Source organism: Eretmochelys imbricata, chromosome 14, assembly GCF_965152235.1.
Source record: "Eretmochelys imbricata isolate rEreImb1 chromosome 14, rEreImb1.hap1, whole genome shotgun sequence".
NCBI lineage: Eukaryota > Metazoa > Chordata > Testudines > Cheloniidae > Eretmochelys > Eretmochelys imbricata.
In genome coordinates, this window is record NC_135585.1 from 46601158 (window position 1) to 46627455 (window position 26298).

The 26298-nt window shown below is 51.9% G+C and overlaps 1 protein-coding gene across 1 annotated transcript in view; it reads left to right on the forward strand.

The window, feature by feature from the left end:
* Positions 1–17312, forward strand: part of LOC144275270 (butyrophilin subfamily 1 member A1-like) — a 39932-nt gene extending 22620 nt beyond the window's left edge. The window contains exons 8-11 of the mRNA XM_077834467.1: positions 7306–7326; positions 8613–8618; positions 8721–8747; positions 16753–17312. Of these exons, the coding sequence (XP_077690593.1) occupies positions 7306–7326; positions 8613–8618; positions 8721–8747; positions 16753–17312 (614 nt within the window). The remainder of the gene's footprint in view (positions 1–7305; positions 7327–8612; positions 8619–8720; positions 8748–16752) is intronic.
* Positions 17313–26298: the final 8986 nt, after the last annotated feature.

Sequence of the window (26298 nt, forward strand, 5' to 3'; positions counted from 1 at the left end):
TGTGCATTATGACCCAGATCTACAAGGAGATTTAGGCACCTAAACTCCAGACATGGGTGTCTCAATCCCAGTTTTAGCCACCGTCATCCACAACCCCCCACTTGGCTGACACCTAACCCTGTAGATGGCTAAACTGACTTGGTACATAAATCTCTGCTGTAAAAGTTCTCTCAGTGTCTAAGTTTCTGCCTTGGGCACATGGAGCACACAGCTGCCTCACTCTAGCTGTCTGGGGACCTATCTCCCTCCTGTGGCCCAGAGCGACACACAAACTAGGGGAAGATGGGTGGAGGAGCCTCTATCTCACCCATGGGGTCTGATCCAACAGATGTGCTCAGATGCCACCCAACGCTACACAGAACAGAGGTGGGAGACAGGGAGGAGGCAACCCTTCCTTATAACCTTTAGCCCAGGAGTTACAGTTCCCAGCTGGGATGTGGGAGACTCTGGTTTAGGTTCCCCCTCTCTGCGAGATGAAGAGAAAGGATTTGAACAGGGATTTCCCACCTCTCAGGAACATGCTCTAAGCACTGGGCTATGGGACATTCTGATGTGAGTGTCCTTCAGTCTCTTTTGTTCAAGTTGTTACACTTTAATTAAATATTAATTGAGAATCACTTTGTAACCCCTCCGCCCCTCGGCCATCTTGTGTGCAGCATGGCAGGTGCCTTACTCTGTCTCACAAGACACACTGAGGTGCCTAAGCTGCCTGGCTCCAGAAGAGAGGCTCCTGGCTGTGGATTGCTAGCAGAGAGAGGATCCAAACTCCTGAGAGGGGCAGGACTTAGCACATACCCCTCTTGTCGGCATCTCCCATTGGCTGGCTTACATGACTCCTAGCACACTGGGTTTTGTGAATCCCATTCTAAGGCACTTCTCCTCATTCATTGTACAGGGAGATTTGTGATGCTTTCAGGGTTACACGAGGTCTCTGGGGTGAATCGCTACAATCTGCTTACAGCATGTGAGAACCTTGTCTGTCCCCACTGGGGGAACTCTCCCAAAGCTACTGTCTCTCTGCAGGCTAACAATTCACACCCCCACTTTGTTACACTCGAGTGCCCAGTCCCCTGTCTCCTGGACACACGCAGTCTGCGCCAATCTGCTGCCTCCGTGGAAGCAGTGCACCCCAACTTACTGGCTTCACCTTGGTTCTACACACTCCTTTGCACAAGGCACTTAGACGTGTCTAGAGCAAAACCAAATTGAAGTTTAATTAACGGAGCGTGAGACAGAGTTTCAAATGAAAGTAAGCGTAAGTGCTTGGAAACATAAAGTTACAGGTGAAAGAAACAAAAAATACAATCTATAGCCTATACTTGTTAGCAGGGCACTATCTTGTCTGATAAGGTATTTCTCACCCACTGGTCAGTTCTACTCACAGTGGCTGCGAGAAGGCTGGTGCAGGGAATGGAGTTACGAATTTCGAGCCTTTCACACAATGAGGCTGAGGTTTTCGAAGCTCCCTAAGAGATCTGGATGCCCATCCAAATTCCTGTTTGGAACTTTGTTAAAACTTTATTTGTTTTCATACCTTTTGTTACTATAACATTAGTTTATAGGTGACTTTCAGAAAACCCTGAACTTCAAGCCAGGAGCTCCCAAACATGACCTCGCCCCTCCATCCCTTCCAAAAGTTTCGCCTCTTCTCTCCTCCTCCAACCCCTCCACCTGCTCCCACACACATCCCCTGATCTCCCTTTCTCGCTCGCATCCCTCATGCACCCTTCTCTTTAACTAACCTCCCCCTCTCTTCCAACCCTACCCTTTCCATACCAACATGGCTTAGTGCCAGCCAGGGGCTGTCCCTCCAGCCTGTGCCCTTCAAGCACTCTCCAGACACAGGGTCTCAGTGCCTTTCCCTCACTGCTTTGGTTTTACTTCTAAAATAAAACTGTTTAACCCAAATACAGCGTATCAGCCACATCCTTTCCCCTGAGCTGGGTTCTTTGGCACAGGCCTAGCCTCTCCCTGCAGGATTGCACCCCACAGGCCATCTGCCTGACTATCAGACATAAACTGGGCTCTTTCCCCTGCCCCAGGGTGTCCTGCATGTGTCTTCCTGCTCCCAGCCGCTCTGACGGACTTGCTGATTCATCAGGCTTTTATGAGGACCAGGAGATCTTCAAACCATCACTTGATCCCTGGCCTCAGCATCAGTTGAATATTCATAGACTGGCCCTGGGCTCAACTCCCCTTAAAGGACCGGCCACCCTGTGACACTTAGTCTCTCCCATCTTAAAACTTTCTATCCCCAACCCCAATTGCCTCTCTACCTACTGCCCCTTCTGCTTCCATCTCTAAGCTCAGTGAACGCTCTGTCTACAGTCACTGTCTGGAGTTCCTCTCCTCCAATTCCATCCTAGACCCGCTCCCATCTGGCTCTCGCCCCCTTGCACAACACTGAAACCGTTCTCACCAAAGTCTCTAACAACCTCTTCCTGGCCAGATCCTATGGCTTCTGTGTGATCCTCATCCTCTTTGTGCTAGCCTCATGCTCCTCCTTCTGACATCACCTCCTGTCTCCATTAAATCCTTGGCTTTCACAGCTTCCTCCTCTCCCACTTCTCCTCCTGCCTCTCTAATTGCTTCTTTGGTGTCTGTTCTGTTGGGTTGGTCTCTTCCTGTCTCCCTCTTTCAGAGAACGTCCCCCAAAGCTCAGTGCTTGGCCCCTTGCTCTCTTCTCTCCACACCCTGCCTCTAGTAGCTCTTATCTACATGCAGGGATTCAGATACCACCTCTACAACAATGTCTCTCGAGCTCCTTCTTCGCTAAAGTCTGTTCCCCCTCCATCCCATCCCTCATCTCGGCCTGTCTGACATCTCCTCCTCGTCGATGTCCAGAGGGCAGCTCAACTCAACAGCTGAGTGTTTAATCTCTTCTGCACCCCTCACAGCCCTCCCTACCTTCCTAGTCTCTTCACCACTTTGAATAACACCGCGAGCCGTCCCAGACGCAGGGGGCTGTGGCTGTTCTCCCTCCCTCTGTACCTCCCATCCCACACACTGGGCCCACCAGAGCAAGGTACCAGGATCTCTGCCCCTCCTGTGGGCTAGGGATTGTGGCCTGGTGATGGGTTGTGAGGCCTGGACTGGCTGAAGGGAGCCCAGAGCAGAGTGGGAGGCCTGGGGTCTGGCCCTGCTCGAGGTGGCTTCATTCAGGAAGGGTCCAGGGGGTATTTCCCCTGCTCTGGCTGGGAGAACCATGGGGAGAACTGTAGGCCCAGATCGGGAGTTGGGGAGAGCAGAAAAAACTATCCTGTAGTTTTGAAATACAACGTTGGCCACCCTAACAACACGTCCATTCTCCAGTCACTCAGGCCAGAAATCTGGGCATCGTCTCTGACTCAGCCTCTCTCTGGGCCCCCATGTCCTGACCTCATCCCAGTCTCCCTGCTTCTGCTTACATAACATGTCACAGATTCATCCTCTTCTGTCTGTCCTGACAGCCCAGGCTCTCATTCAGGCCCATCATCTCATACCCACTGCTGTGATCTCTTCCTGTCCAGCCTTGACACCAGTGCTTTGTCCCCTCACCTCCATCCAAAACACTGCTGCTAGGATCAGCCTTCAGGGGCTTGTCTCTGCTACCACATCCACCACTTGGTGTCCCTCCACTGAGACCCCCTTCAGCTCTGCTCCCTCACAAGCTCTTTGTCTTTTGCCTTTAGGTCCCTCAGCAGTTAGTCCCACCCTGTCTGTCAGATCCACCAGCGTCACTGAGCGATCGGTGCTGCCTTCCCCTCCACCAGCGATGGCAACCTGCAGGGCCAGTTCTAGGGGTGGGTGAGCGGGTCCATCACCCTTGGCACCAGCTTCCAGGGGGAACCGTACTGCTGCTGGCCTTTTTATTTTTTTTTCTCCTGGCAGCCTGGGTAGGGTGACCAGATAGTAAGTGTGAAAAATTGGGACAATTTTTTTGGGGGAAGGGGGGTTTAGTTGCACGTATGAGACAAAGCCCCTTATATTAGGATGGTCCTTATAATATTGGGATGTCTGATTATCATCAGCTTGCGTCACCTGCCTGTCTGCTTCTCCCTTAAACACCTCTGTGTTTTCTCCCGCTACCACTCCATGCACAGAAAAATGCCCCATCAGTATTTGTAAAGCTGCCCCCTTCTCCTCTCTTAAATCTCTCCTCCAAACCCAGCTGTGCTGTGGCCCCTGGAATCTCTCCTGTCTGGCACTGGCTGGGCACGTGGTGAGCTGGGCTTTGGTTTGTTTTGATTGTTACCTCCCCTTCCCATCCCCTTTACCCCACTTATGTATTTCATCCCCCTGTTGTACCCTGTCTGCCATGCAGAGGGTGAGCTCCCTGGGGCAGGGACTGTCTCTTTGTTAAATGCAGTTTGTGTGGACTGAAGGGGGACAGTGGGTGTGTCTGGGAGCCATAGAAGAGGATGTTGCATTAATAGTGGTGGGATATAGTGAGGGACTGAGTGAGGGACTGTGCTGCAGGGATGGATAGAAAAGGGCAAATACTGGAGATAACACTCAGGAAGGAGCAGCGGTGTTTGGAAATGGCCTGGGTATGCAGAGGGAGGAATCAAAAATCACCCTGAGATTGTGGGTGCTGAGATTTGGCCAGGAAGATCATTAGGGACCCCAGTGAGAGCCGTCTGACTAGAGTGGGAAGGAAGGACGTCAGACTGGAAGGGATCTAAGACAGTTGGAGGCATAAACATTGTTTGCAGACTGGGTTCACTGAGTTCAGAGATAAAGGGGAGGAGGGATATGGGGCAGTACCTGGAGGGGTGGGTGGGGAAGAGGGGCAGGTTTCTGAGTAAAGTTAGACATGGGCATAAATATTTTCAGGGTCAGGACCCTAGATTGTAAACTCTTTGGAGTAGGGGTTGTGTCACCTTCCAGTCTGGAGTGTGCATGTGTACATGACCTAGCACTGTGGGGCCCAGCCCTGAGTATATGTGTATAGGACCTAGCGCCGTGGGGCCCAGCTCTGAGTGTGTGCGTACAGGACCTAGCGCCGTGGGGCCCAGCTCTGAGTGTGTGCGTACAGGACCTAGCGCCGTGGGGCCCAGCTCTGAGTGTGTGCGTACAGGACCTAGCGCCGTGGGGCCCAGCCCTGAGTGTCTGCGTACAGGACCTAGCGCCGTGGGGCCCAGCTCTGAGTGTGTGTGTATAGGACCTAGCGCCGTGGGGCCCAGCTCTGAGTGTGTGTGTATAGGACCTAGCGCCGTGGGGCCCAGCTCTGAGTGTATGAGTATAGGACCTAGCGCCGTGGGGCCCAGCTCTGAGTGTGTGCGTACAGGACCTAGCGCCGTGGGGCCCAGCTCTGAGTGTGTGCGTACAGGACCTAGCGCCGTGGGGCCCAGCTCTGAGTGTGTGCGTACAGGACCTAGCGCCGTGGGGCCCAGCCCTGAGTGTGTGCGTACAGGACCTAGCACAGTGGGGCCCAGGTCTGAGTGTGTGCGTACAGGACCTAGCGCCGTGGGGCCCAGCCCTGAGTGTGTGTGTACAGGACCTAGCGCCGTGGGGCCCAGCTCTGAGTGTGTGTGTACAGGACCTAGCGCCGTGGGGCCCAGCTCTGAGTGTGTGTGTACAGGACCTAGCGCCGTGGGGCCCAGCCCTGAGTGTGTGTCTGTGTACAGGACCTAGCGCCGTGGGGCCCAGGTCTGAGTGTGTGTCTGTGTACAGGACCTAGCGCCGTGGGGCCCAGGTCTGAGTGTGTGTCTGTGTACAGGACCTAGCACAGTCGGGCCCATCTCTGAGCATAGGCGCCAACTCTGTGGGTGCTCCGGGGCTGGAGCACCCACAGGGAAAAATTGGTGGGTGCTCTGCACCCACCGGCAGCTCCCCACCCCCCTGCCCAGCTCACCTCCACCTCTGCTCTGCCTCCACCTCCTCCCCTGAGTGTGCCGTGTGCCCGCTTTTTCCCCCTAGCTCCGAGCGCTTGTGCCGCGAAACAGCTGTTTCGCGCTGCTGGGAGGGAGGGGGGAAGGAGGGGGAATGCGGCGTGCTCAGGGGAGGAGGCGGGGCCGGGGCAGGGATTTGGGGAAGGGGTCCAATAGGGGCAGGGAGGGGGCGGAGTTGGGGCGAGGACTTTAGGGAAGGGGTTCGAATGGTGGGAGGGAAGGGGCGGGGAAGGAGTGGAGTTGGGGCAGGGCCGGAGGCAGGGGGGGTCCGAGCACCCACCGGCACTGGGGAAAGTTGGCACCTACGTCTCTGAGTGCGACCTCTAACTGCTACTGGAATACAAATAATGTGCAGTGGGGCAGGAGACTGGCCCTGGGCTATGGAGTTATGGCAGGGGATGGGGCTTACAGGTGTGTGTGTCCATGCAGGTGATGGGGGATGAAGAGGGGCTGGTGGGTGGGGGGTTGCAGGGATCAGTGTGGGAGAGACAGATGGTAGTGACGTGGAGCCAGGAAGCCCTGCTCTCTGGTCCATGTTGATCTGTGCAGTATCTGAGGCGTATAACAAGTACATGTAACAGCTGGGGCAGGACAGGTTTAGGGTTGCCAGGCGTCTGGTTTTCAACCAGATCACCTGGTTGAAAAGGGACCCTGGCAGCTCTGGTCAGCACCGTCGACTGGGCCATTAAAAGTCTGGTCAGCAGCGCAGTGGGGACCCCGGGCTAAGGCAGGGTCCAGGGTCGGCCGCTAGGTCCCTGAGGCCCATATGCACATGGGCAGCCAGGGAAGCTCCGTGCACTGCCCACGCTCTTAGCGCTGGCTGCACAGCTCCCATTGGCCGGGAATTGTGACCATTGGGAGCTGCAGGGGCAGTGCCTGCAGCCGCGAGGACAGCACACAAAGCCTCCCTGGCCACCCATGCACCTAAGTGCCTCAGGGACCTGGTGACCACTTCCGAGAGCCATGGTAAGCGCCGCCAGGACCCCACACCCCTTCCCACACTCCAAACTCCTGCTGAAGTCCGGAGCCCCTCCTGCACCCCAAACCCCTAGTCCCTGGACCCAATCAGAGCCATAATCCCCCTTCCGCACCCCAAGCCCCTGCCCCAGCCCTGTGAAAGTGAGTGAGGGTGGAGGACAACGAGTGAGGGAAAGGGGGGGATGGAGCAAGTGGGGGGCGGGGCCTCGGGGAAGGGGTGGGGTCTCGGGAAAAGGATGTTCGGTTTCGTGCAATTAGAAAGTTGGCGACCCTAGACAGGTTGGTCCCTGCCTCCATAAGAAGCCAGCTCCTGTGCTGTGCTCTGCTTAGCATCTTATGGACAAATCTTGCAAAACATTTGTATCACCAGTGAGGAAGACGTTGCTGTTAGCTTGACTATCGTACATTAAGTTTGGAGACTCAACATTAACTCACCATGTCTTTTACTTTCCAGCGGAATACGAGGCAGTGAAAGGTAAGTGTGTTTTTACTAGTTTTGATTATGCTTTAAATTGGAAAAGGAATAGTCAGAACTATGTGAGCAAAGAAATGTTCGCGTAAAAAACTAATGTGTTACTGGTACAGGTAACGTACACGACAAGGGGGAATCCAGACATTATCCAGAAATAATGGATGGAAAATTTGTGGTATTAAAATATGAATATTAACAGTTTTATTTTTCGCAACATCAACCCTTGGAAATACTCTTAAACACAAACAAACAAACAAACACAAACAAACTTCACTCCCTGACACCACAGACACCCTGTAACAAGAACAATAATTATTTTATACCAAAAGGGCCCAGCCCTGTGAGTTCTCCACGCACATGCTCCTGCGCCCATTGGTTTGCTTGGAGCAGGATTGAGCCCCCTGAGCCCTGTTGACTTCTACACACAACAGCTGTAGGACCAGGCACATGGGTTGCAGGAGTTGCGGGCGCTCAGCACCTCTTGGGGTCACACCTGCATCATCCACATGATGGAAACACTTATAAAGGGAGAGTTCTTTGAGCTGGAGACCCAGATTTTCTGCTGTGCCAGGATCTGCTCGAAGAGGGGGCAGTGAGGGAGCTGGTTATGGCTCCCTGATTCGCAGGCTGCCCCAGGGGCTGTTCAAATTTGCTCCAGCTGGCTGTGGTCCCTGACAAGCCTCCTACACCAGGAAGGGGACGGGGGTAGCTGGCATAGGAGCAAGCTACGCTGCTTTATCCCATCTGAGCTCTCCCTATGCCAGGGGAATTCTCTGATGTCCAGGGCCTGGTTCCTGCCAGTCTGTGCCATCCCTGCACACAGTGACTGGACCAAGGGAGACAACCTAACCCTTTATCACTATGGGCCCCATTCTGCCACCCTGACTCACATGAGTGATCCTCACAGGTGCAGTCCCATTGATTTCTGGGGAGAGGGTTTGCAGGATCAGGTGCGATAAAGCAGAAGCCCTAACTACTGATTAGGAGCCTAATCCTGGTGTCCTTACTCAGGCAAAATTCCCACTGAAGCCAATATAATTTTCAGGGCCAGCTCTAGGCACGAGCAAACCAAGCACGTGCTTGGGGCGGCACTTTTCGAGGGGTGGTATGCCGGCCCCCTTTTTTTTTGCTTTGGCAGCATTCCTCTTGGGGCGGCAAAAAACCTAGATCCGGCCCTGGTAATTTGGGTTTAGAACTGGGCACTTATGTAATTGAGAATCTTTTCTATTGATTCATTTATGTTCTTTTTTCCCTTTTCTCCCCTCTCATTCCCATGGACCCTCTGGCAGAACTGGGTAAGCTCCGTTTCTGGTTTGTGGAGTTTGTTTTTCACAGTTTGTGACTTGTCGAGTCTGTATTTCGATTCTGTAAATGCTCATGTCTGATTATTATTTCAGGACTCACCAGAGCCCGAAGATACGCAGGTAACTAAGGCTGATACTGCTTCAGTCACTCTCAGTCCCATTCCGCTGGGATATCCGGTCCCTGCTCAGTCCTCTTACAGCTCTCACAATAACTAAGGGGTAGGGCAGAATGTCATTGTCGGTGTGAAAGTCTGAGGGTTTGGTTATTCACACCCCCACTAAGGTACCTGCAGTGGTGGGGAGAGCTGGTGCAAACAGACAATTGTTTTACTGCTCTCCGTTGCTATGATATAGCCTCCAGTCAATGGATTGTTTATTTCACTGCTGACCATTTTTGGCAGAAACATCTAGTTGATGAGCTTATCCAGCCCTGCTGGGTGCAATAGCAGAGTGGATGAAGGGCAGGGGGCAGCTGGTGGCTCTAGAAGGGTCACTGGGGTGAGGAACAGGGAATTTAAACCTCCTTATCCCACACTTAGGGCTTGTCAGCGTGTGGAATTCATGGGGAAGAGCCCAGAGTAGCTAGTGTGGAATATTCTGCACTCGTAGTCTTCTAGTGTGGATTAACACAAACAAGACAAGGGCTCTCTTTGCATGGAATAAGGGTGTCCACACAAGCAGCCAGTGCTGACTAGCTGTTCTGCACTAGCTACTCAGGGCTTTTCGCCATGTAGACAAGCCCTTAAAGTTACTCCCAAGGGAAAGAGGAGAAGCATCTCCTCAGGTCCCCTCCCGGGGACCACAAGCCCTGACTACCCTTTGCTGTGGCAACACTGTGCCTAGATCTGCTGGTTCCTAGATCAGCACTTTAACCCCAAGAGCATCCATTCACTACTCCGATAACGGTCAGGACGCTAGACTGGGTGGAGGGGCAGTGACAGGGGAGGGCTCGGGGAGCAGAGCCCCGTAATGCCAGGGGACTGTCACAGAACTTGAGTCTCATATGCTGCCATAGGACATGGACCTTGCACATATGCACCGTGCTAGTGCCCAGGGCCTGGGTGAGTCAGTGTGAATTAAACCTGCCCAGGAGTGGGGTGGGGGGGGGCAGCTGGTGCTGGGAAGCCAGGTGAGAGCAGGTTCTGAGGAAGGGAGGAGGAGGAGGCGGTTGGATGACGCTCAGCAGCAGGGAGTTTGTTCCCTTCTCCCACCAGCTCCCACTACTCCTGGAACAAAGGGAAAAAAAGTTCCCTTTTCCCAGCTCGGGGGAGTCACTGGGTGAATGTGTGGGGCAGAGTAACCAGGGCTCCCTGCGCCCCAGGGTCCCTGTGTGTGATGGGAAAGGCCCCGCACTGTCATGCAGCCCTTAGGGGCTGGGCAGTGAGTGTTATTATTGATATGGTGCCCACGAGTGAGCCAGGCACTGCAGAGACAGAACAAGGGGCTGCCAGCCTCACAGGGCTCCTGGTCTGAGTGCAGACAAGGCCCAGCAAGGGCAGCAGCAAACACTGGGGGAGGGGGTACAAGGGTCCCGTTGTGGGGACAGCCACTCCCTGAGCCCATCCTGTGCCTGTCTTCTGGGTGTGGTAGACAGTATTGTAGGACCCTGATGGCTCCATGCTGGGCCCTGGGTCACCTCCCCAGGGAACAGGACAGGGCAGAGGCAGCCTGAGGACGGGGGGAGCTGGAGGCTGTGGGGGAGCGGGAGCAGCCTGGGAGCTGGGACAGGGACACTGGAAGCCAGGTGGGTGGCCCAAAACCATGTGCTGTGTTCGCTCCAGGTTCCCACTCTGTGATGCAGGCTCTGTTGGGGTCAGATGCTGCGGTGAGGGGCCCACCCAGACAGACTGAAGAGAGCGAGGCTCTGTCTGCATGGGGAAGGGGCAGCAGGTCTGTTAAATGGGTTGCAGTTTTGTAAACTCATCATGGGGTGGCGCCCTCAGGTGCCACCCTCAACTGTTTCAGGGTGTCTTGGCAAGCATCTTGCCTCAGTTTACCCTGTTCAGCACTCCTTAAATTACGCCTCACAGTCCAAAAGATCTGAGAGAAAAGTCCTCTCCCGGGGTCCACTCTGAGTCCAAGTAAACCCCAAAATAAAATCTTTTCCTTCACTCTGCTCCAGCCTCCAGTTCTCACTCAAGCTCCTCCCTATCCTCAAGTCAGGAGTCAGTCCTCCTTCCCAGAGCTGGGCTTCGATTAGTTTCCATCCTGGAATCAGATGACTCCAGCCCTCCTTCCCGGAGCTGGGGTCATTTCAGACTGTGCCTTTATTCTCTGCATCTACTTTCTCCAGCCGGGGGCAGCTCTCCAGGGCTCTGTCCTGCTACAGCTGCTGCTGTCATTGTCATCTCTGGCAGCGCCTCCCCCTTAGGGGAGCTCCTCTGTCTAGGGCAGTGGTCCCCAAACATTTCTGGTCATGCCCTCCCTTAGCTAGTTTGCGCCCCCACCCCGGGAGCTGCGGTCGGGAGTTGAGCCAGGAAGGGGGCTGCAATTGAGGCCGGGGGCCGTGGCTGGGAGTTGACCTGCAGTTGGGGCCAGGGGCTTCAGCCAGGGGCGGAACCACAGTTGGGGCTGGAGCTGCAGCTGGGGTCATAGGCCGGAGCAGGGCCAGGAGTTGATGGCTGAGGCCGGGGCTGGAGCTGCAGCTGGGCCTTAGGGTTGGGCTGGAGTGGAGCTGGGGGCAGAGCAGAGCTGGGTGGCGTTCCCTTCCCGCCACACATGGAGGCTGGTCCTGGCCTTGCCATGCCCCCGAAATGTTCCTCCACACCCTCAAGGGGGGCACGACCCACAGTCCACTGCTCTAGGAGCACCCCTTCCAGGCTTCTTGCTCTGGTGAGCTCTCCGGAAAGCTCCTCTCCTCAGCAGCTTCCTGTCTTTACGATCCCTTCAGCTGAGCCCTGGTCACCCTTTATCAGGCTCATTAGCTCTTTAGCTGCCAACTAGCCACCTGGGATTTAACTACTTCCAGGTTGGTCTGGGTTCCCTCTCAGCCAGATAGACACCAGAAGTGTTCATCACAAAATCCTTTAATGTTCTGCCAACTATGGCTGAGGTCTGCATAAATATGGTATTTTACACCCAGCGCTACCTAGTGGTTGAACAGCATAATACAGTTTAGCGTTCCATTACATCTCCCCCTTTAAGTTCTACATTCCGACCATTTATAATATTTACATTATCTCACTGTCTTTGAAGTTCAGTGCAGATCAGTCTGTTAGGTGTCTCTGAATGGTACTGGTCTTCTAATTACACGATCCGAACAGGTAACAACTTGATCATCTGTCTGTCCATTAGTTCCAATGACTGACCATGTTTGGTCTGGAATCCTTGAGTCATCTTCTTGTTCTGCATCCACCATCTGTAGAGTTTGCTCGGTTGATTGTTCTTTCTGAGGAACAAACTGTAGATGTTGACAGTTTCTGATGAACTCTCCTCTCTTCGTCTCGACCACATACAATCAGTGTGTTGAATTCTTTTTCTTTATAACAGCTGGAATATTCCATTCTTTTTCTCCATCCAGTTTGACACACACATGGTCACCAGGTTCTAGGCCTGGTATTTTTCTAAGTGATGTCTGTTGTAAAAGTGATTGTAAGCTCATTTTGCCTTTTTATTGGATTTGACTACTATATATGTGTCTGGCTACTTTGGAGATGAATTGTTTTCCAAAATTGGGAGGGTAGCTAGGAGTTGTCTTCCCATCAGGAGTTGTGCTGCACTATATCCAGTAGCTGCTATTGGGGTTGATCTATAACTCAGTCGAGCAAAGAATGGATCTTCCTGTTGAAGGATATTCTTGGCTGTCTGTACAGCTCTCAGTCTCTCCATTCGCTTGTGAGTAATGTGGGCTTCTAGTAATATGAGGAAGATCATATCTTGTTTGGATAAATTAAATTCTATGTCAGTGAATTATGGTCCATGCTCTGTCACAAGTTCTTCTGGAACCATGAAATGACCAAAAGTGCCCTTCAGTTGCTCTATAACACTCTGGTCTGTTATGTCTTTCAAGTACACTCTTTCTACATACCTGGAAAAATAGTCCACGACTACAAGGTAAAGATGTCCCCTGAATTCACATAACTCTGCAGCTAGTCTCTTCTAAGGTCTCTTTCATTCAGACTAGCTCCTTGTTAGTGTCACTAATTACTACTGGCCATATCTTTTTCCCCGCAGCCTTCAGTAAAGAGCTATGGGAGCCTGTGGGGAAATGTTTCTACCAAGGGCAAATTTAACAGCAGCTCTAGAGTGTTTCATAGCTGATGTCCTGAGCCTGGCCTGGCCGTACCTGTGCGTTTCTGGGGGTGTTGACAGTCACTCACTGCAAGTCACTGGGATTTGGGCTCCTAAGTTTCTGGGATACGTTTGAAATAGAGCTGGGTGTAATTTTGAGGGCAAATAGTTTATTTGCTGAAAAATTATATTTTGGGTCGACTGAAACTATTCGCGAATCCATGTTGAGTTTGCTGACGAGTTTCAATGAACAGGAAAAGGTGCCGCCACTTCCCTTCCAGCCTTTAGCCCCATGACTGGGCCCTCAGCGGGGAGCCCCCGGTTCCATCCCCGTGGGATGTGGGGCAGGGATTGGAATGTGGGAATCCAGGAGGGGCTGGAACTGCTGGGCTCCGGGTGTCTGGTGTGGGGCTCCCACAATCTCTCCTGCTGAAGACGTCCCCCTGTGTCTAAACACTGCCATGGGCACTGGGCCAAAGCGTGGGAGCGAGAATCACTCTGCAGCCCAGTGGGTTGGGCCTTACCTGGGAGCCCAGAGTCCAGCTCCCCTGCTCCAGTGACCCTGTAATTATTGCTCCATAACCCCAGTGAGGGGAGGGGTTCTGGCCCCTGGCACAGCAGTGTCTCAGCGATGTCAGTGCCCCAATGCAAATCCCTAGTGCAGATGCGCCGCCCTTCTCACCCCCCTCAGCCCCGCCTGGTACCCTTCCCTCTCCCCACCGTCTCTAACCCCTGGCACCTGCCCCTTCCCTCGTCCCCATGTGCCCACCCCTCCTCTAGCCCCACTCTGACCTTCTGGCTCCTGCCCCTCCTCGATCCCCTCTCCTAACGCCTCCCTCTACCCACCTGCCCTGCTTCTCTGCTTGCCCCTCTCTGCCCCTGGTGCTTGTCCCTCCCCTCCTCTGCCCTCCCTGTGTCTGCCCTTCTGCCCAACCCCCTCAATCCCCCTGGCACTTTACCCTCCCCTTCACCCTTCCTTCCTGGTGCCTATCCTCTCACCACCCTCTGCCCCACTGACTCCACTCTCCTCACATCCCTCTGCCCCCATCACCCATGACTTGCTCCACCCCCTGCTTTTCTCGTGACAACGCCTCCTTTCACCCCCCCGGCACACACTCCTCCCCACCCCCTTCCCTCCTTTTGTCTGCCCCCTTCCTTTACCCCCTTCTGTCCCCTGGAGCCTGCCCCTCCCCCATCCTATTGCTGCCTGCCCATCTGCTCTCCCTCCTGTGTCCCCCAGCTTTCATTCCTCCCCTCACCCCTCTAGCCCCTGACACCCACCCCTTCCCTTGCCCTCCCACCCCAATGACCAAACCTTCCCTCACCACCCTCCCACCTTCGCCCCAGTGCCTTCCCCATTCCACGCCCGACTACTGTCGCACAGCCATTTGTCTCTCCCCCACTCTGCCCCCAGTTCCCGCCCCTTCCTTCTCCCACCTGGCCCCCACCTCTCCCCTCAGCACAAGCCCCTTCCCTCACCCCCACCCCCTGGCACCTGCCCCTTCCCTTGCAACCCCTCCTGTCACCAAGTCCCCGGGCGATGCTCTGGAACTGCTCCCCAGGAAGTCAGTCAGGACTCTGGTGAGGTCTCTTCTCTGGGAGCAGCCTGTCCCCAGGGCAAACAGCTCACACGGCTTCCACCTTCCTGGGTCTGCATCCTCTGCCCCTCCCTGCACTTCCCACCGCGAGTCCGCCCAGGCGGGGTCCTGGGGAAGCCAGAGGGTCCTGCCCCCCAACTCCGCAGTCAGACACGACTCTCAGCCAGCCAGTAAAACAGAAGGTTTGTTAGACGACAGGAACATGGTCTAACACAGAGCTTGTAGGTGCAGAGAACAGGACCCCTCAGCCTGGTCCATTTTGGGGGGCAGTGAGCCAGACAACCCTGTCTGCCCTTCACTCCATGTCCCAGCCAGCCCCAAACTGAAACTCCCTCCAGCCCCTCCTCCTCTGGGCTTTGTCCCTTTCCCAGGCCAGGAGGTCACCTGATTCCTTTGTTCTCCAGCCCTTTAGGTCTCACCTTGCAGGGGGGAAGGGCCAGGCAACCAGGTGCCAGGAGACAGGGTGTCATCCCTGCACACACCTGCCCTCTAGGGCTCTGCACTGATCATACACCCTTACCCCCCCACCTAGATACTTAAGAACTCCAGAGGGGAAACTGAGGCACCCCCACACTCTTCAGAGGAAACATTAAGAACAGTCCCACTTCGTCACACCTCCTCCCTGCCACCTTCTCCTTACTTCTTCCCCCTCCCCTCCACTCGCCCTCTGCCTCCCTGAAACCTGCGCCCCTCACCCCTCCTCTAGTCCCCTGGTGCCAGCCCCTCTGTTCACTCCTCCTTTTCCCCCCTGAGGCGCATCTCTACCATTGCTATCATCTGCCTCCATGGTGCCTGCCCCTTCCTTTGCCCCCTCTGCCTGGCTGGTGCAAACCCCTTCCCTTGCCCGCCTTTGGGCTCCATGGTGTCTGCCCCTCCCCTCCCCCTCTCCTAACCTCTGGGTCCCACCCCTCCCCTCCCCCTCCCTCTGCCCCCCTGGTGCCCACATCTACACACCCCTCTGCCCCCTAGGCCCCACCCTTCTCCACAACCCACTTTCTGCCCCCCTGGTGCCCGCCCCTCTCCTCTCCCCCCTCTTTGCATCTACCCCTCTGCTCATCCCCCCCCCCATCTCTCCTGGTGACTACCCCTTCCCTCGTCCCACCTCTGTCTTCCTGTCACTCACTCCTCATGCCCCTCTCCCCCTGATAACTGCCCTTTCCCTCATACCACTATTGCCCCCTGGGGTCTGCCCTATCCCTTCCCCCCCCCATGTCCCTCTGAAACCTGTCCTACCCCTCCCCCCTCTTTGTCCCCTTGTCACCTGCACCTTCTCCCACCCCCTCCTTTTACCCTAGTGCCAGCCCCTCCTTCTACTCCCCCTCTGCCTCCCTAGCGCCTGCCCCTCTGTTCACCCCTTGTGTCCCCTGATGCAAGCCCCTTCCCTTCCCCCCCCATCCCCCAGTGCCGCCCGCCCCTTCTCTAGCCCAGACTTTGAACCCCTGGTGCCCACCCCTCCCCTCATCTGTCTCTTTCCCTTGGCACCAGTCCTGCCCCTCACTCACACTCTATGCCCTGAAGCGTGCCCCTCCCCTTAGCCCCCCCCATACCTGCCCCTCCTATCACCCCACTCTGCTCCCTGGCACATGCTCCTCTCCTCAACACCACCACCCGCAGCCCCATAATACCTGCCCCTCCTCTTGCCCTCCTCCGCCTACTGGTGACACTGCCCCTGCCCTAGCCAGACCCTCTGCCCCCAGGCTCCTGCATCCCTCCGTCCCCCTGGTGCCTGCCCATTCCCTCCCCCACATGGTCCTGGCACCTGCTCCACCCCTCATCCCCCCCACCCCCTGGCACCAGTCCCTCCCCTGATTCCCCCCGCCTCATTAGAGCCCCCCATTCCCTCACATCCCTCTGTCCCCTGGTGCCCACCCCTTCCCTTGCTTCCCTGTGCCCCCTGGGGTCCATCCCCTTCTTCTGCCCTGGTGCCCACCCCTCCCCTCTGCCCCGGGAACCTGCCCCTCCCTTCACCCCCCTCTGACCTCATGGTGCCCGCTCCTCTTACCCCCCCTCATTGCCCTTGTGCCTGCCCCTCCCCTCTGCCCTTCCCCCGTCTACTCCTGTGACTTGCCCCTCCTCTTTCCTCTCCCAGCATCAGAACCTGCCCATCCCTTCCCCCACCCCACTGATACTTTCCCACCCTCTCCCCCGCTCCTCCCGCCCTTCCCCCCGCCCCACTCACTGTCCCTGACTCCCCTCAGTCAACAACCCCCCCCACACGTGCACACACAGGTTAATTTCCCTTTGATCCGAGTGACCAGCCCCTGCCCCCGGCCCTGACTCTGTGACTCTCTCCCCAGTGGACGTGACTCTGGATCCAGACACGGCAAATCCCTGGCTCGTCCTGTCTGAGGATCGGAAATGTGTGAGAGACGGACACACACGCCAGGATCTGCCCAACAATCCTGAGAGATTTGATCCTTGTGTCTGTGTCCTGGGCGCTGAGGGGTTCGCGGGCGGGAGGCGTTACTGGGAGGTGGAGGTGGGAGACAAGCCGGAGTGGGCTCTGGGAGTTTGTAGGGAATCTGTGAACAGGGAGGGGTGGGTCACACACACACCTGAGGATGGATACTGGGCCATGTGGCTGTGGTATGGGGAATACAAGGCCAGCACCGACCCCCCGACCCCCCTCCCTGTGAGGGTCAGGCCCAGCCGGGTGGGGATTTTCCTGGACTATGAGGCGGGCGAGGTCTCATTTTACAATGTGACTGACAGGTCCCATCTCATCACTTTCACTGGCACCTTCTCCGGGACGCTCCGCCCTTATTTCTGTCCTGGTCCCAACTCCGGGGGTGAAAATGTGGCTCCCCTGATCATCTGCCCAGTGCCAGCTCAAGCTGGAGGGAATCTCGGTCCCTGACAGTGACACCCGCGGCACAGACTGTCCCCTCCCAGCACTGCTGCTCTTCCTGCCCCCAGTTGTGCAAGCCAGATACTGCTGGCAACTGGACGTTTAGTGCTGACCGGACGCTGCCAGTTTCCCTTTTCAATTCGAGGTTCCAGTCGAAAACCGGACACTTGGCAACCCCCAGCCCTCACCTTCCCTCGTCCCCTGCCCCAGGCGTAGCAGATGGTGGTGGTGTTATACCAATAAAATAAAAACCAGCAGGATCTTATTAAAGGGAAAAAGGCAAAATACCACATTTATTGTGAATACAGAAAGAATCATAGTAAGCAGTTAGTTATAGCTATAACATTCCATTCAATCTCATATTTATTCACACATTCATTCATACAAACACACACACACCCAGGTTCTGCAAGGTTGTTATCATAGTTACCAGCCTTAGAGTTGCTCATGCCAAGCCACTGGCCAGGTGGCCTGGACATGAGGAGGGAGCAGGGCCTTGTCAGATGCTCATCTGATGCTCCTGGAAGTTGCTTTGCAGAATCAGACCCCAAAGTTCTCACTTTTTAGAGTCTATTTTTATAGGAATTTCTTCCTATGCCAGTCTATGGGAATTGCTTCATCATGCTGTTGCTGAATCAATCAGCAGATAGCACATTCCTGACGGCTCCCTGCTCCAAGATGTTATCTTGTTCTTTGGTTCTCCCATTCTTGAGGCTGTTGGGTGGATTCCAGTCTGCCCTCCGGGGGGTCCTCTGGTTATTTCCACTTGACGCCTTCTTCAGCCGATGGACACTGCATTCTTAGGCTGGCACCTCCCTGATCATTCAGTTATTATCCACACCAAGCATCCATCCACATACATCCTCTATCTCTATTTTAATCACAATTGTTAATACAACAAAAGGGCGGGGAGTCTCTGGGTGCTGTTTCTGTTGTTACAGAGTATTGCTTTGAGTCTCTCTCTCTCTGTGAATTGCTTTGAGAACAGACTCTGTCTTAGAATGTACTATCACAATTAGCAGCTTGCAAGTTTCACACATAGAGGGAGAGAAACAGTACCAAAAACCAAGAGTCCTCTTAATTAGTAATACCCTGGAATTTAAACTATGGGGAATCAAACTCATTTGTGATTTTAATACAGAACTTCTTTAATATGATCCAACAGTGGATGGGGAAAGGTGAGGGCTAGGGGTTGCCAAGTGTCCAGCATCCCATATATAGTCATTCACTCCTGTCAGAATTTTCTACCCCTGTGAACTCTCAAGATAAAATATGAAAGAAAAAAGATTATTCTAATTTAGAAAATATTATTGTAACAAGGTGTAAATACAAGAATATTTTAATTTACATTTCAACAGTACTTCAAAATCAAGCATCTAAACATGTAAATGGAATTATTTACATTTTTTTTATTCTTCCATCAAATCTATGTTGAAGTTTAACTTCTCTGAATAACGGCATTTGTATTTCAACTGTGGAATTTCAAGAAATCCAAAATATTTATCTTAACAAAATAAACTATTAAATTGTCAGACAGGGTTGTTCAGTTACAATGTACATGTGTCATAAACATCACAACTACACACATGTGCAGCTGCTCTCTCTCTCTCTCTCTCTTTCTCCTCCCTCTTTATTGACTTGACTGGTTCTCTCTGGGAGGCAGGGCACATACACCCACCTCCTGCACTACCCCTTTGAAAATTAATAGGTGAAAAAACGATAGAATTAATTAAGCAATATATTTAAGTTAACTTACACAAGGTTATGTAATATTCTTTGAACTTCTGTCAGCATTAATTCATGTGATTTTTAACTTTCTAGCTACATGTCATTGGTAATCAAGATATGACCCTTCCTTTCTTTCTCTCACATCAATAAAGAAAACATGCTATCTCCCTACAGATAGAAATCTCTTCTACAATCTCCATTTTTTAGTTTATTTTTCTTTAGAAATATTATTTACAGGCAATGTCCTGTCAGTGTCCACTGTTGCTTTCAATGTACTGCTGGGCTCTTCATGTTCTTGGTTATAAGGACACAACAAATGCAGTTTGATAAAGAAATAGAGAAGGGGTTGTATTCCTTTACTGAATCATCACAAATTAACTTAATTATATTAAAAACCCTGGCATTTAATGACACATAACATAAAATTTGGTGAAGCTTTATTGGGAAACCTTTCTTCTCAGCCATGAATCAGATGAAAGGGTGATATTTTTGTTGTCATGTGAGGTTTAGAGTACAAAGAAAATAAAGTTGCTCCAGGAAATTCATCACAATTCTTCTGGGTTCTGTCCACCACCTTCTGGAATGCTCTGTAAAAATAGGTTTCAGAGGAGCAGCCATGTTAGTCTGTATTCGCAAAAGGAAAAGGAGGACTTGTGGCACCTTAGCGACTAACCAATTTATTTGAGCATGAGCTTTCGTGAGCTGTAGCTCATGAAAGCTTATGCTCAAATAAATTGGTTAGTCTCTAAGATGCCACCAGTACTCCTTTTCTTTCTGTAAAAATAGTGACCGATTGGTCTAATTCCTTGAAATTAGCAATTGAACCTAATATCTTGAAGAGCTATCGGAGCAGAGTGTGATGGGAGGCACTATGGTGCATCACAACATGGCAGCAGTTACAAGGAGCCCCCTTCCTGCTCCCTGATTCAGACTTTTATACTGCTGCTTTCTTCTCAGCGCTGAGCTAGTGACCTCATTGGGCTCCCTACAGGTGCAAGTGATCCCCTCTACCCTTCCAAACCCAAACTACTCAGTCCCTCCTCCTCTAACTGCACCCGGTGCTCTGGGTGCTCTCAGTGACCAGGATGCTGGCTTCCAAAGGGCTCAGTTTGTAGATGCTAACAGCACCCTGTCACACGGCCATGATTGTGTAATTGACCATATAATGAAAATAACACCAAATGTAAAGTGTTACCTGATTATTCAATTCCGAACCTAGATCTGCCAGTATCTGCTCTGGACAGCCATGTTAATATATCATTTCACATGTCTTCTTCTCCACCTCATGTGCTGTCATAGTTCTAAGTGGAAATTCTTCTACCTATTTTGAAAAATCATCTGTAGCTGTCAGTACATACTGGTATCGCTTCTGTGGTACTGGATAGAGCCCGATTAAATCTGCTGTCAGCAATTCCCAGGTTTTAACAACCTATGTGCAAGAACACAGGCGAGAGTTCTCATTTGGATCTTTCCTATGACATTTTTAATATAATCCCATCTATAGTAAGCAAAGTAAACATTATAATGTGGTTTCTGTAATAGCTGATGTGTCCACACAGTCAAATCCAACTTTTGGTGTTTTTCAGAAGTAAATAAATACAGGCCAAACTTCTGCAACTGAAAACTTGCATAAATACGCTCCCTGTGCCAGCACAAGGGGCAATAGAAGTCGTTGCTGCGCTAGGTCATCCATTAGTTCACGTGGGCACTTGTTATAGCTGATTAGAGGCTTTATTGTGCAGCAATAATAAATACAGATAATGATAAACAATTACATTAGCTAATGTTTAAAAACACTTCAGATGTATTTAACATGAGGAAAGATGCAACGTGTTTGATTTAACGGGGAGCCATCCACTCAGGTCCACTTCATTGCAGGGGTTTTAAAGTCAAGTCCAATCCAAGCAGGATATTTGCCTTGCATGAAGAGACAGTTTATGAATAAGAGTCTGTCGGGAACTGGGCAATGAAGAGGCAATGAGATACAGCCACAATGTTAAGCATTTTGCAGTAAGATGTATAAAATATTTTGTCTTTGTTTCATATACATTTTATACCAAGGGAGAATAAGTGCTTATGAGGAAAAGCTGTCAATCTGTGGGGGGGAAATGGAATAGCGAGCCATTTGAGTACTGTCCGCAAATGATTTTAAGCTGGTGCTTAATAAAAAATGATTTCTAACATGCAGAAACAAAAATGAGATCCTGTATGAACTCCTGCAGAGCATATGACAGAGGCACCAGGGTGACCAGAACCTTAAGTAACTACATGGATTCTCTGCTGTCTTTCCAATGAAACCAGAGGGACACAAACCAAGCAGGGGAGACACAAACTGCCTGATGGAACCAGCACATGATAATTGAAAGGGCCTCAAATGCCACAGCTCTGGACAGTTTCTTGCCCCTGAAGAAGTCAAACCTATTTTAATCTACAGCCTGTGCACTAAGGATTTTCCGATTTACCCAGCAGGGCAGAAAGAGAACCCAGGTCTCCTGATTCTTAGTCCAGTGCCATTATCATTAGACCCTTCTGACTCCCATGGAACATGTTTTTTTTACAATCTCCACCATGTGTTTGATGTCTCTGCTTCTCTCACCATATCCCTCCATGCCCCTGGGGCCATCACCCTTCCCACACCACTGACTCCTGTCTTCATGTCTCCACATTCTTATGTGATAGTGTTCTTGGGCAAAGAGGCCATCGCTGCCATTGCTACGCCCTAGGCACGCAGGTGGCTGAATCCCTGCATGCATTGGATTCATAGCTGAAGGCTGCAGGATTATTGCATGGGAAGTGGAAAGGACCTGGGCAGACAAATAACTGCTCTGAAGCTGCCTGGCGGCTGTGTCCCTGCTCCCCAGTAAGAATGGGGGCTTCCTGCAATCAGGGAAGGTTTTTGAAGTTCCCCAGCTCCTGCTACTCCTCTACTCTGCCTTCTAGGAAAGACCAGATCTCTCTGCAGCTGAAGTTCCCACCCCCCACATTTCACATCACCATTTCATCCAAGTCTTGGATCCCTAAGGCTTTAGCCTTCTTTGCCAAGCCACCACATGGTCCCAGTCCTCTCCATATTGTCTTCAGAAACCGAGTAGCACTTTCCCCTGTGTGACAGCCAGTCAGTGGGACAGAGTCTGCACCTGGAGTCCCCTGGATGGGGAGACAGGAAGGGACTCCCCATTTGGTTTGTCCAGAAGAGTTTTGGGGCCTGTTTTAACTCAAGCACATTAACTGTGAATTAACACGTTAATAACCACAACTGTAAATGCTGGGCCTTTGCTGCATATGCATTCGCACCTGTTTAACTAACAGTGTCTTTTTAAACCAGTGTGATTAACCGCCTCCACACACACACACACCCCGTGCAGATGGAGTTATACCTTGTGAAAGTAGAATGAATTATATTGAAATTATAATTCATTAAAGAAATGCTACTTGAAGGGTTTGTTGAAATATAGTTGTCAGGAAGAGAAACATTAAGCAGTGTGAGACAATGGATCCTCAAACTAATTAACTTAGAGCTCCTACTGAGCTAGGAGATTGGTAAACGTTACTATGCAAATAAGATATGTATGTATATTTGTCAGTTTCTGCTTCCTTTTGTCTCTTATGTTAAATTGGCTTTGGCTTAATTGTATAAATAAGTTAGCATGAGCCTCAGAGAGGGGCTCACATATATGGGTGCATTGGCAAAGCGCTTTGCTCATAAACAGAGTGGTCTGACAAATTATGTGAGTCCTGAATCTGACTTTGACAATTTGGAGGTTCCACCGAGATGACAACCGTCTTCACTGGGGCCGTGTGACTCCTAACTGTTCTTAGGACGACCGTGGCAAGCCAGCACCTGGGCATTTGGCCCGAGCAGTCCTCCGCCGGAACGGAAGGGTGCATGACCACAGTGAAGTCTACGCCATCGAATCTGTTGGTTCCCTCTCTGTTCTGGTAGGGATCCTGGGATCTGACATCAGGAATCTGGTCAGGTGTCCAACTAAGGACTGTCTTTTTCTGTGTCTATCCGTCCTCCCTGTGGTGTGTTTGAGTCTGGGCGCCGTCTCCATCCGGGAATCGGCTGACCAAAGGGTTCGTGTCCCCACGGTCTGCATGAGTGAAATCTGCACAATCGCAGCTGCACCACGCCTTGGGTAAAACCCTTGGTGTGAAAGCAAGTGCAATTGAGGCAGTAGCCTGTGGGCTCCTTCTGTGTGTTACACCGGGCATCGCTCTGACGAACCCGACTTTCCTTCTTGTGTGATTGGTGTTTAAAGCCCTCCTGCATGGGTAACCAGACGTCTAAGTCAGCACAGTTCCCTAAAGGAACGCCGGCTTGTTTTATGTATTTTAGGAAGAGTCCGGACTCCTGTAAATTTCTGGAAAAATGGTCTATGCTAACTCAGGAGAATCCCAAAATTCAGTGGCCACTGTTAGGATCGTGGGACAAAGACCAAGTAGACGTCTTAAAAGACAAACTCGGCCAACCTAAAACTAAATTGGCAAAAGGAGAGGTTGATTGTTTCATGCAGTGGTGGGAAAAGGCAAATCATAGGTGGACAGAATCAAAACTTGCCCCTCTCAAAGATTCTGCCTTCTATCCCACCAGATGCAACTCATTTTACTGTTGTTGTTTTGTGCTCTGCTTTCTTTTCTGTCCCGGTTCACCCTGACTCCCAGTTCCTGTTTGCCTTTTCTTACAAGGGGCAACACTACACATGGACCACACTGCCCCAGGGGTATACTGAAAGCCCGTCATATTTTTCCCAAGCATTAGCCCGAGACCTTGCTGACCTTGTTTTCCTGTCCAGGTCCACACTAGTCCAATATGTAGATGATCTACTCCTCTGTTCTGCTTCATCGTCTGCCTCTGAAACTGACTCTTTAGTGCTCCTTACTGCCCTAGCAAATAAGGGTCACAAAGCTTCTCGCTCTAAACTACAACTCTGTCAAGCTTCTGTCACATACCTTGGCTTTCTCCTCTCCCAGGGTTCCCGAGCACTTTCTCCCACTCGCGTCCAAGCTATCCTTAGCTTTCCCTGACCCCGCTCCCCACGCCAGGTCCAGAAGTTTTTAGGCATGGCTGGATTTTGCAGACAATGGATTTCCCAATATGCCTCCCTTGCAAAACCTCTCCAGGAACTCACTCGATTCTCTGTACCTGACCCATGCTGTGGCCCCCTGAGGCCAAATCTGCCTTTGTTTCCCTCAAACAGGGTTTGGCTTTTGCCCCTGCCTTAGGGCTGCCTGACTATTCTAAGCCTTTTACCCTTTTCTGCCACGAACAATCTGGGTGTGCACTTGGAGTTGTCACTCAGATGCACGCAGAAAAGAACCGCCCAGTGGCTTATTTCTCTGCCCTGTTGCCCAAAGCTTACCCCCCTGCCTGCGTGCTGTGGCTGCTGCAGCGTGCCTAGTCAAAATGTCTGATTCCCTTGTTCTCCGCTCTCCTCTTACCCTCCTGGTCCCTCACTGACCTCACCCTGCTCCAAGACTCTGCCCCAGAAACCGAGAGAGAATCCTGGGTTGCCCAAGGTTGCTCTCTACATCCCGATTCTTTTTGGCGCTTGCCTACTGGCGCCTTTGTAGCCCCCTTTTCACTCTACCCGTCTCTGGCTGCCCTGCTACACGGTGTTTCACATGTTGGAAAGGAGGGAATGGTCTCTGCTGTAACTAAGACAGGATGGTGGCCCCCTCCATTTTAGCTCTTTTGCAGCCCGCCACTGTGCAGCCTATATCATTTGCCAAAGCCATAATATTGGTAAACCTGTAAAAGTGGCCCAGGGGTTCTGGGGCCTGCCTCAAGCACCATTCTTGCATTTGTAAGCAGAGTCAGGATGAGCTCCACCCTGACATCTGGTGGTGAGGTGTGGCAAGTTGTGGAAAAGAACTTCAGGGGCTGATCTCATTTGCATAGGCACACCCACCCCGCCTAGAATGAGGCCATAGCTGCCCAAATGGTCACTTTGGCTGCTGTGGGATCCCCAGTGTCTCTGTTATTGGGGCAGGAAGAATAAATTGTTATTATCCTGATTATGGGAACTGTGCTTGGAACTGTACTTGGCCTTTTGTTATGATGGAGGGACTCACCATCAACTAAGTAGCACTCGCTAGGCAAGGGTCATGGGTTCAAAACTCTGTGAATAGAGAGAGGGTGGGGACAAGTATTAATGCTTGGTGGCATGGGCCCCTTGGTGAGGGCCTTACATGCTAATTGCACTTCCTCATTTTTCCACGGTGGAATATCAGAGCTAATTTTGATTCCATTAGGAGTCTAGTTACAGGCTGCTGAGTTCACTTTGGGCTAATAGTGCATCAGTACTGCGGCTCCCCTGCTACAAGCTGAATTCACTAAAGAGCTGAACTGACTAAGAGCTGAAATCACTGAGCATTGTGTTAAGTAGTGGGGGAGCCTGAAGATGTATTGTGGAACAGTTTGCGGGACGGCTGGAGTGCTTTGTGGACAGGCTGGTGGAGCAGTTCATAGGACAGCGGGAGCTGCTTATGGGCCGCAGAGTGGAGCTGAGCGAAGCAGTTTGTGGGTGGCTGGTGGAGCAGAGCAGAGTGAAGTCCTATGGAGCTGTGGGGCGGTCAGCTTCAGATCATGTAAGGTGCCTTTTACCCCTGCCCCCATCTCCACCCAGCTTGAGAGGCAAAGCTCTGCAGATAAACTTTCAAACTCTGGGGCAGCCCTGACCAGGGACAGAGACTTTTGGGTCATTGAACTTTTGGGACTTTGGCTGTTTTGGGGTTGCTGGACTCAAGAACCAAAGGGAAAGGGCATGCCCCAAATTGCTTGGGGTGAGTTTTTTGCTCATGGGTTGTGTTAGGAATCCTGTTGGTGGTGTTTCCCCAACATAATGCCACATTGTTTCTCTCTGTTATTAAAAGGCTTTTTGCTACACTCAGACTAGGTGCTTGCGAGAGGGGAAGTATTGCCTCTTGGAGGCGCCCAGCGGGGGTGGTATATATTTGTCCCAAGTCACTGGGTGGGAGCTCAAGCCATTTTGCATTGTGTTATTGGAATGGATCCCCTAGATATTGAACCCGGCCCTTGTTGCTGCCAACTCTGACGGGCAGAAGGGTTACACATTGGCAACTTGATTTTGTACAAATGCCTAAGTGTCAACAATATGAATTTATATTGGTTATGGTATGTTTATTCTCTGGTTGGATTGAAGCCTTTCCTTGTCGCAAGGCTGACTCACTGTCTGTTGCCAAATGTTTGTTAAATTATATTATGCCTGCCAAGGGAATTCCTGCTACTCTGTCCAGTGATCGG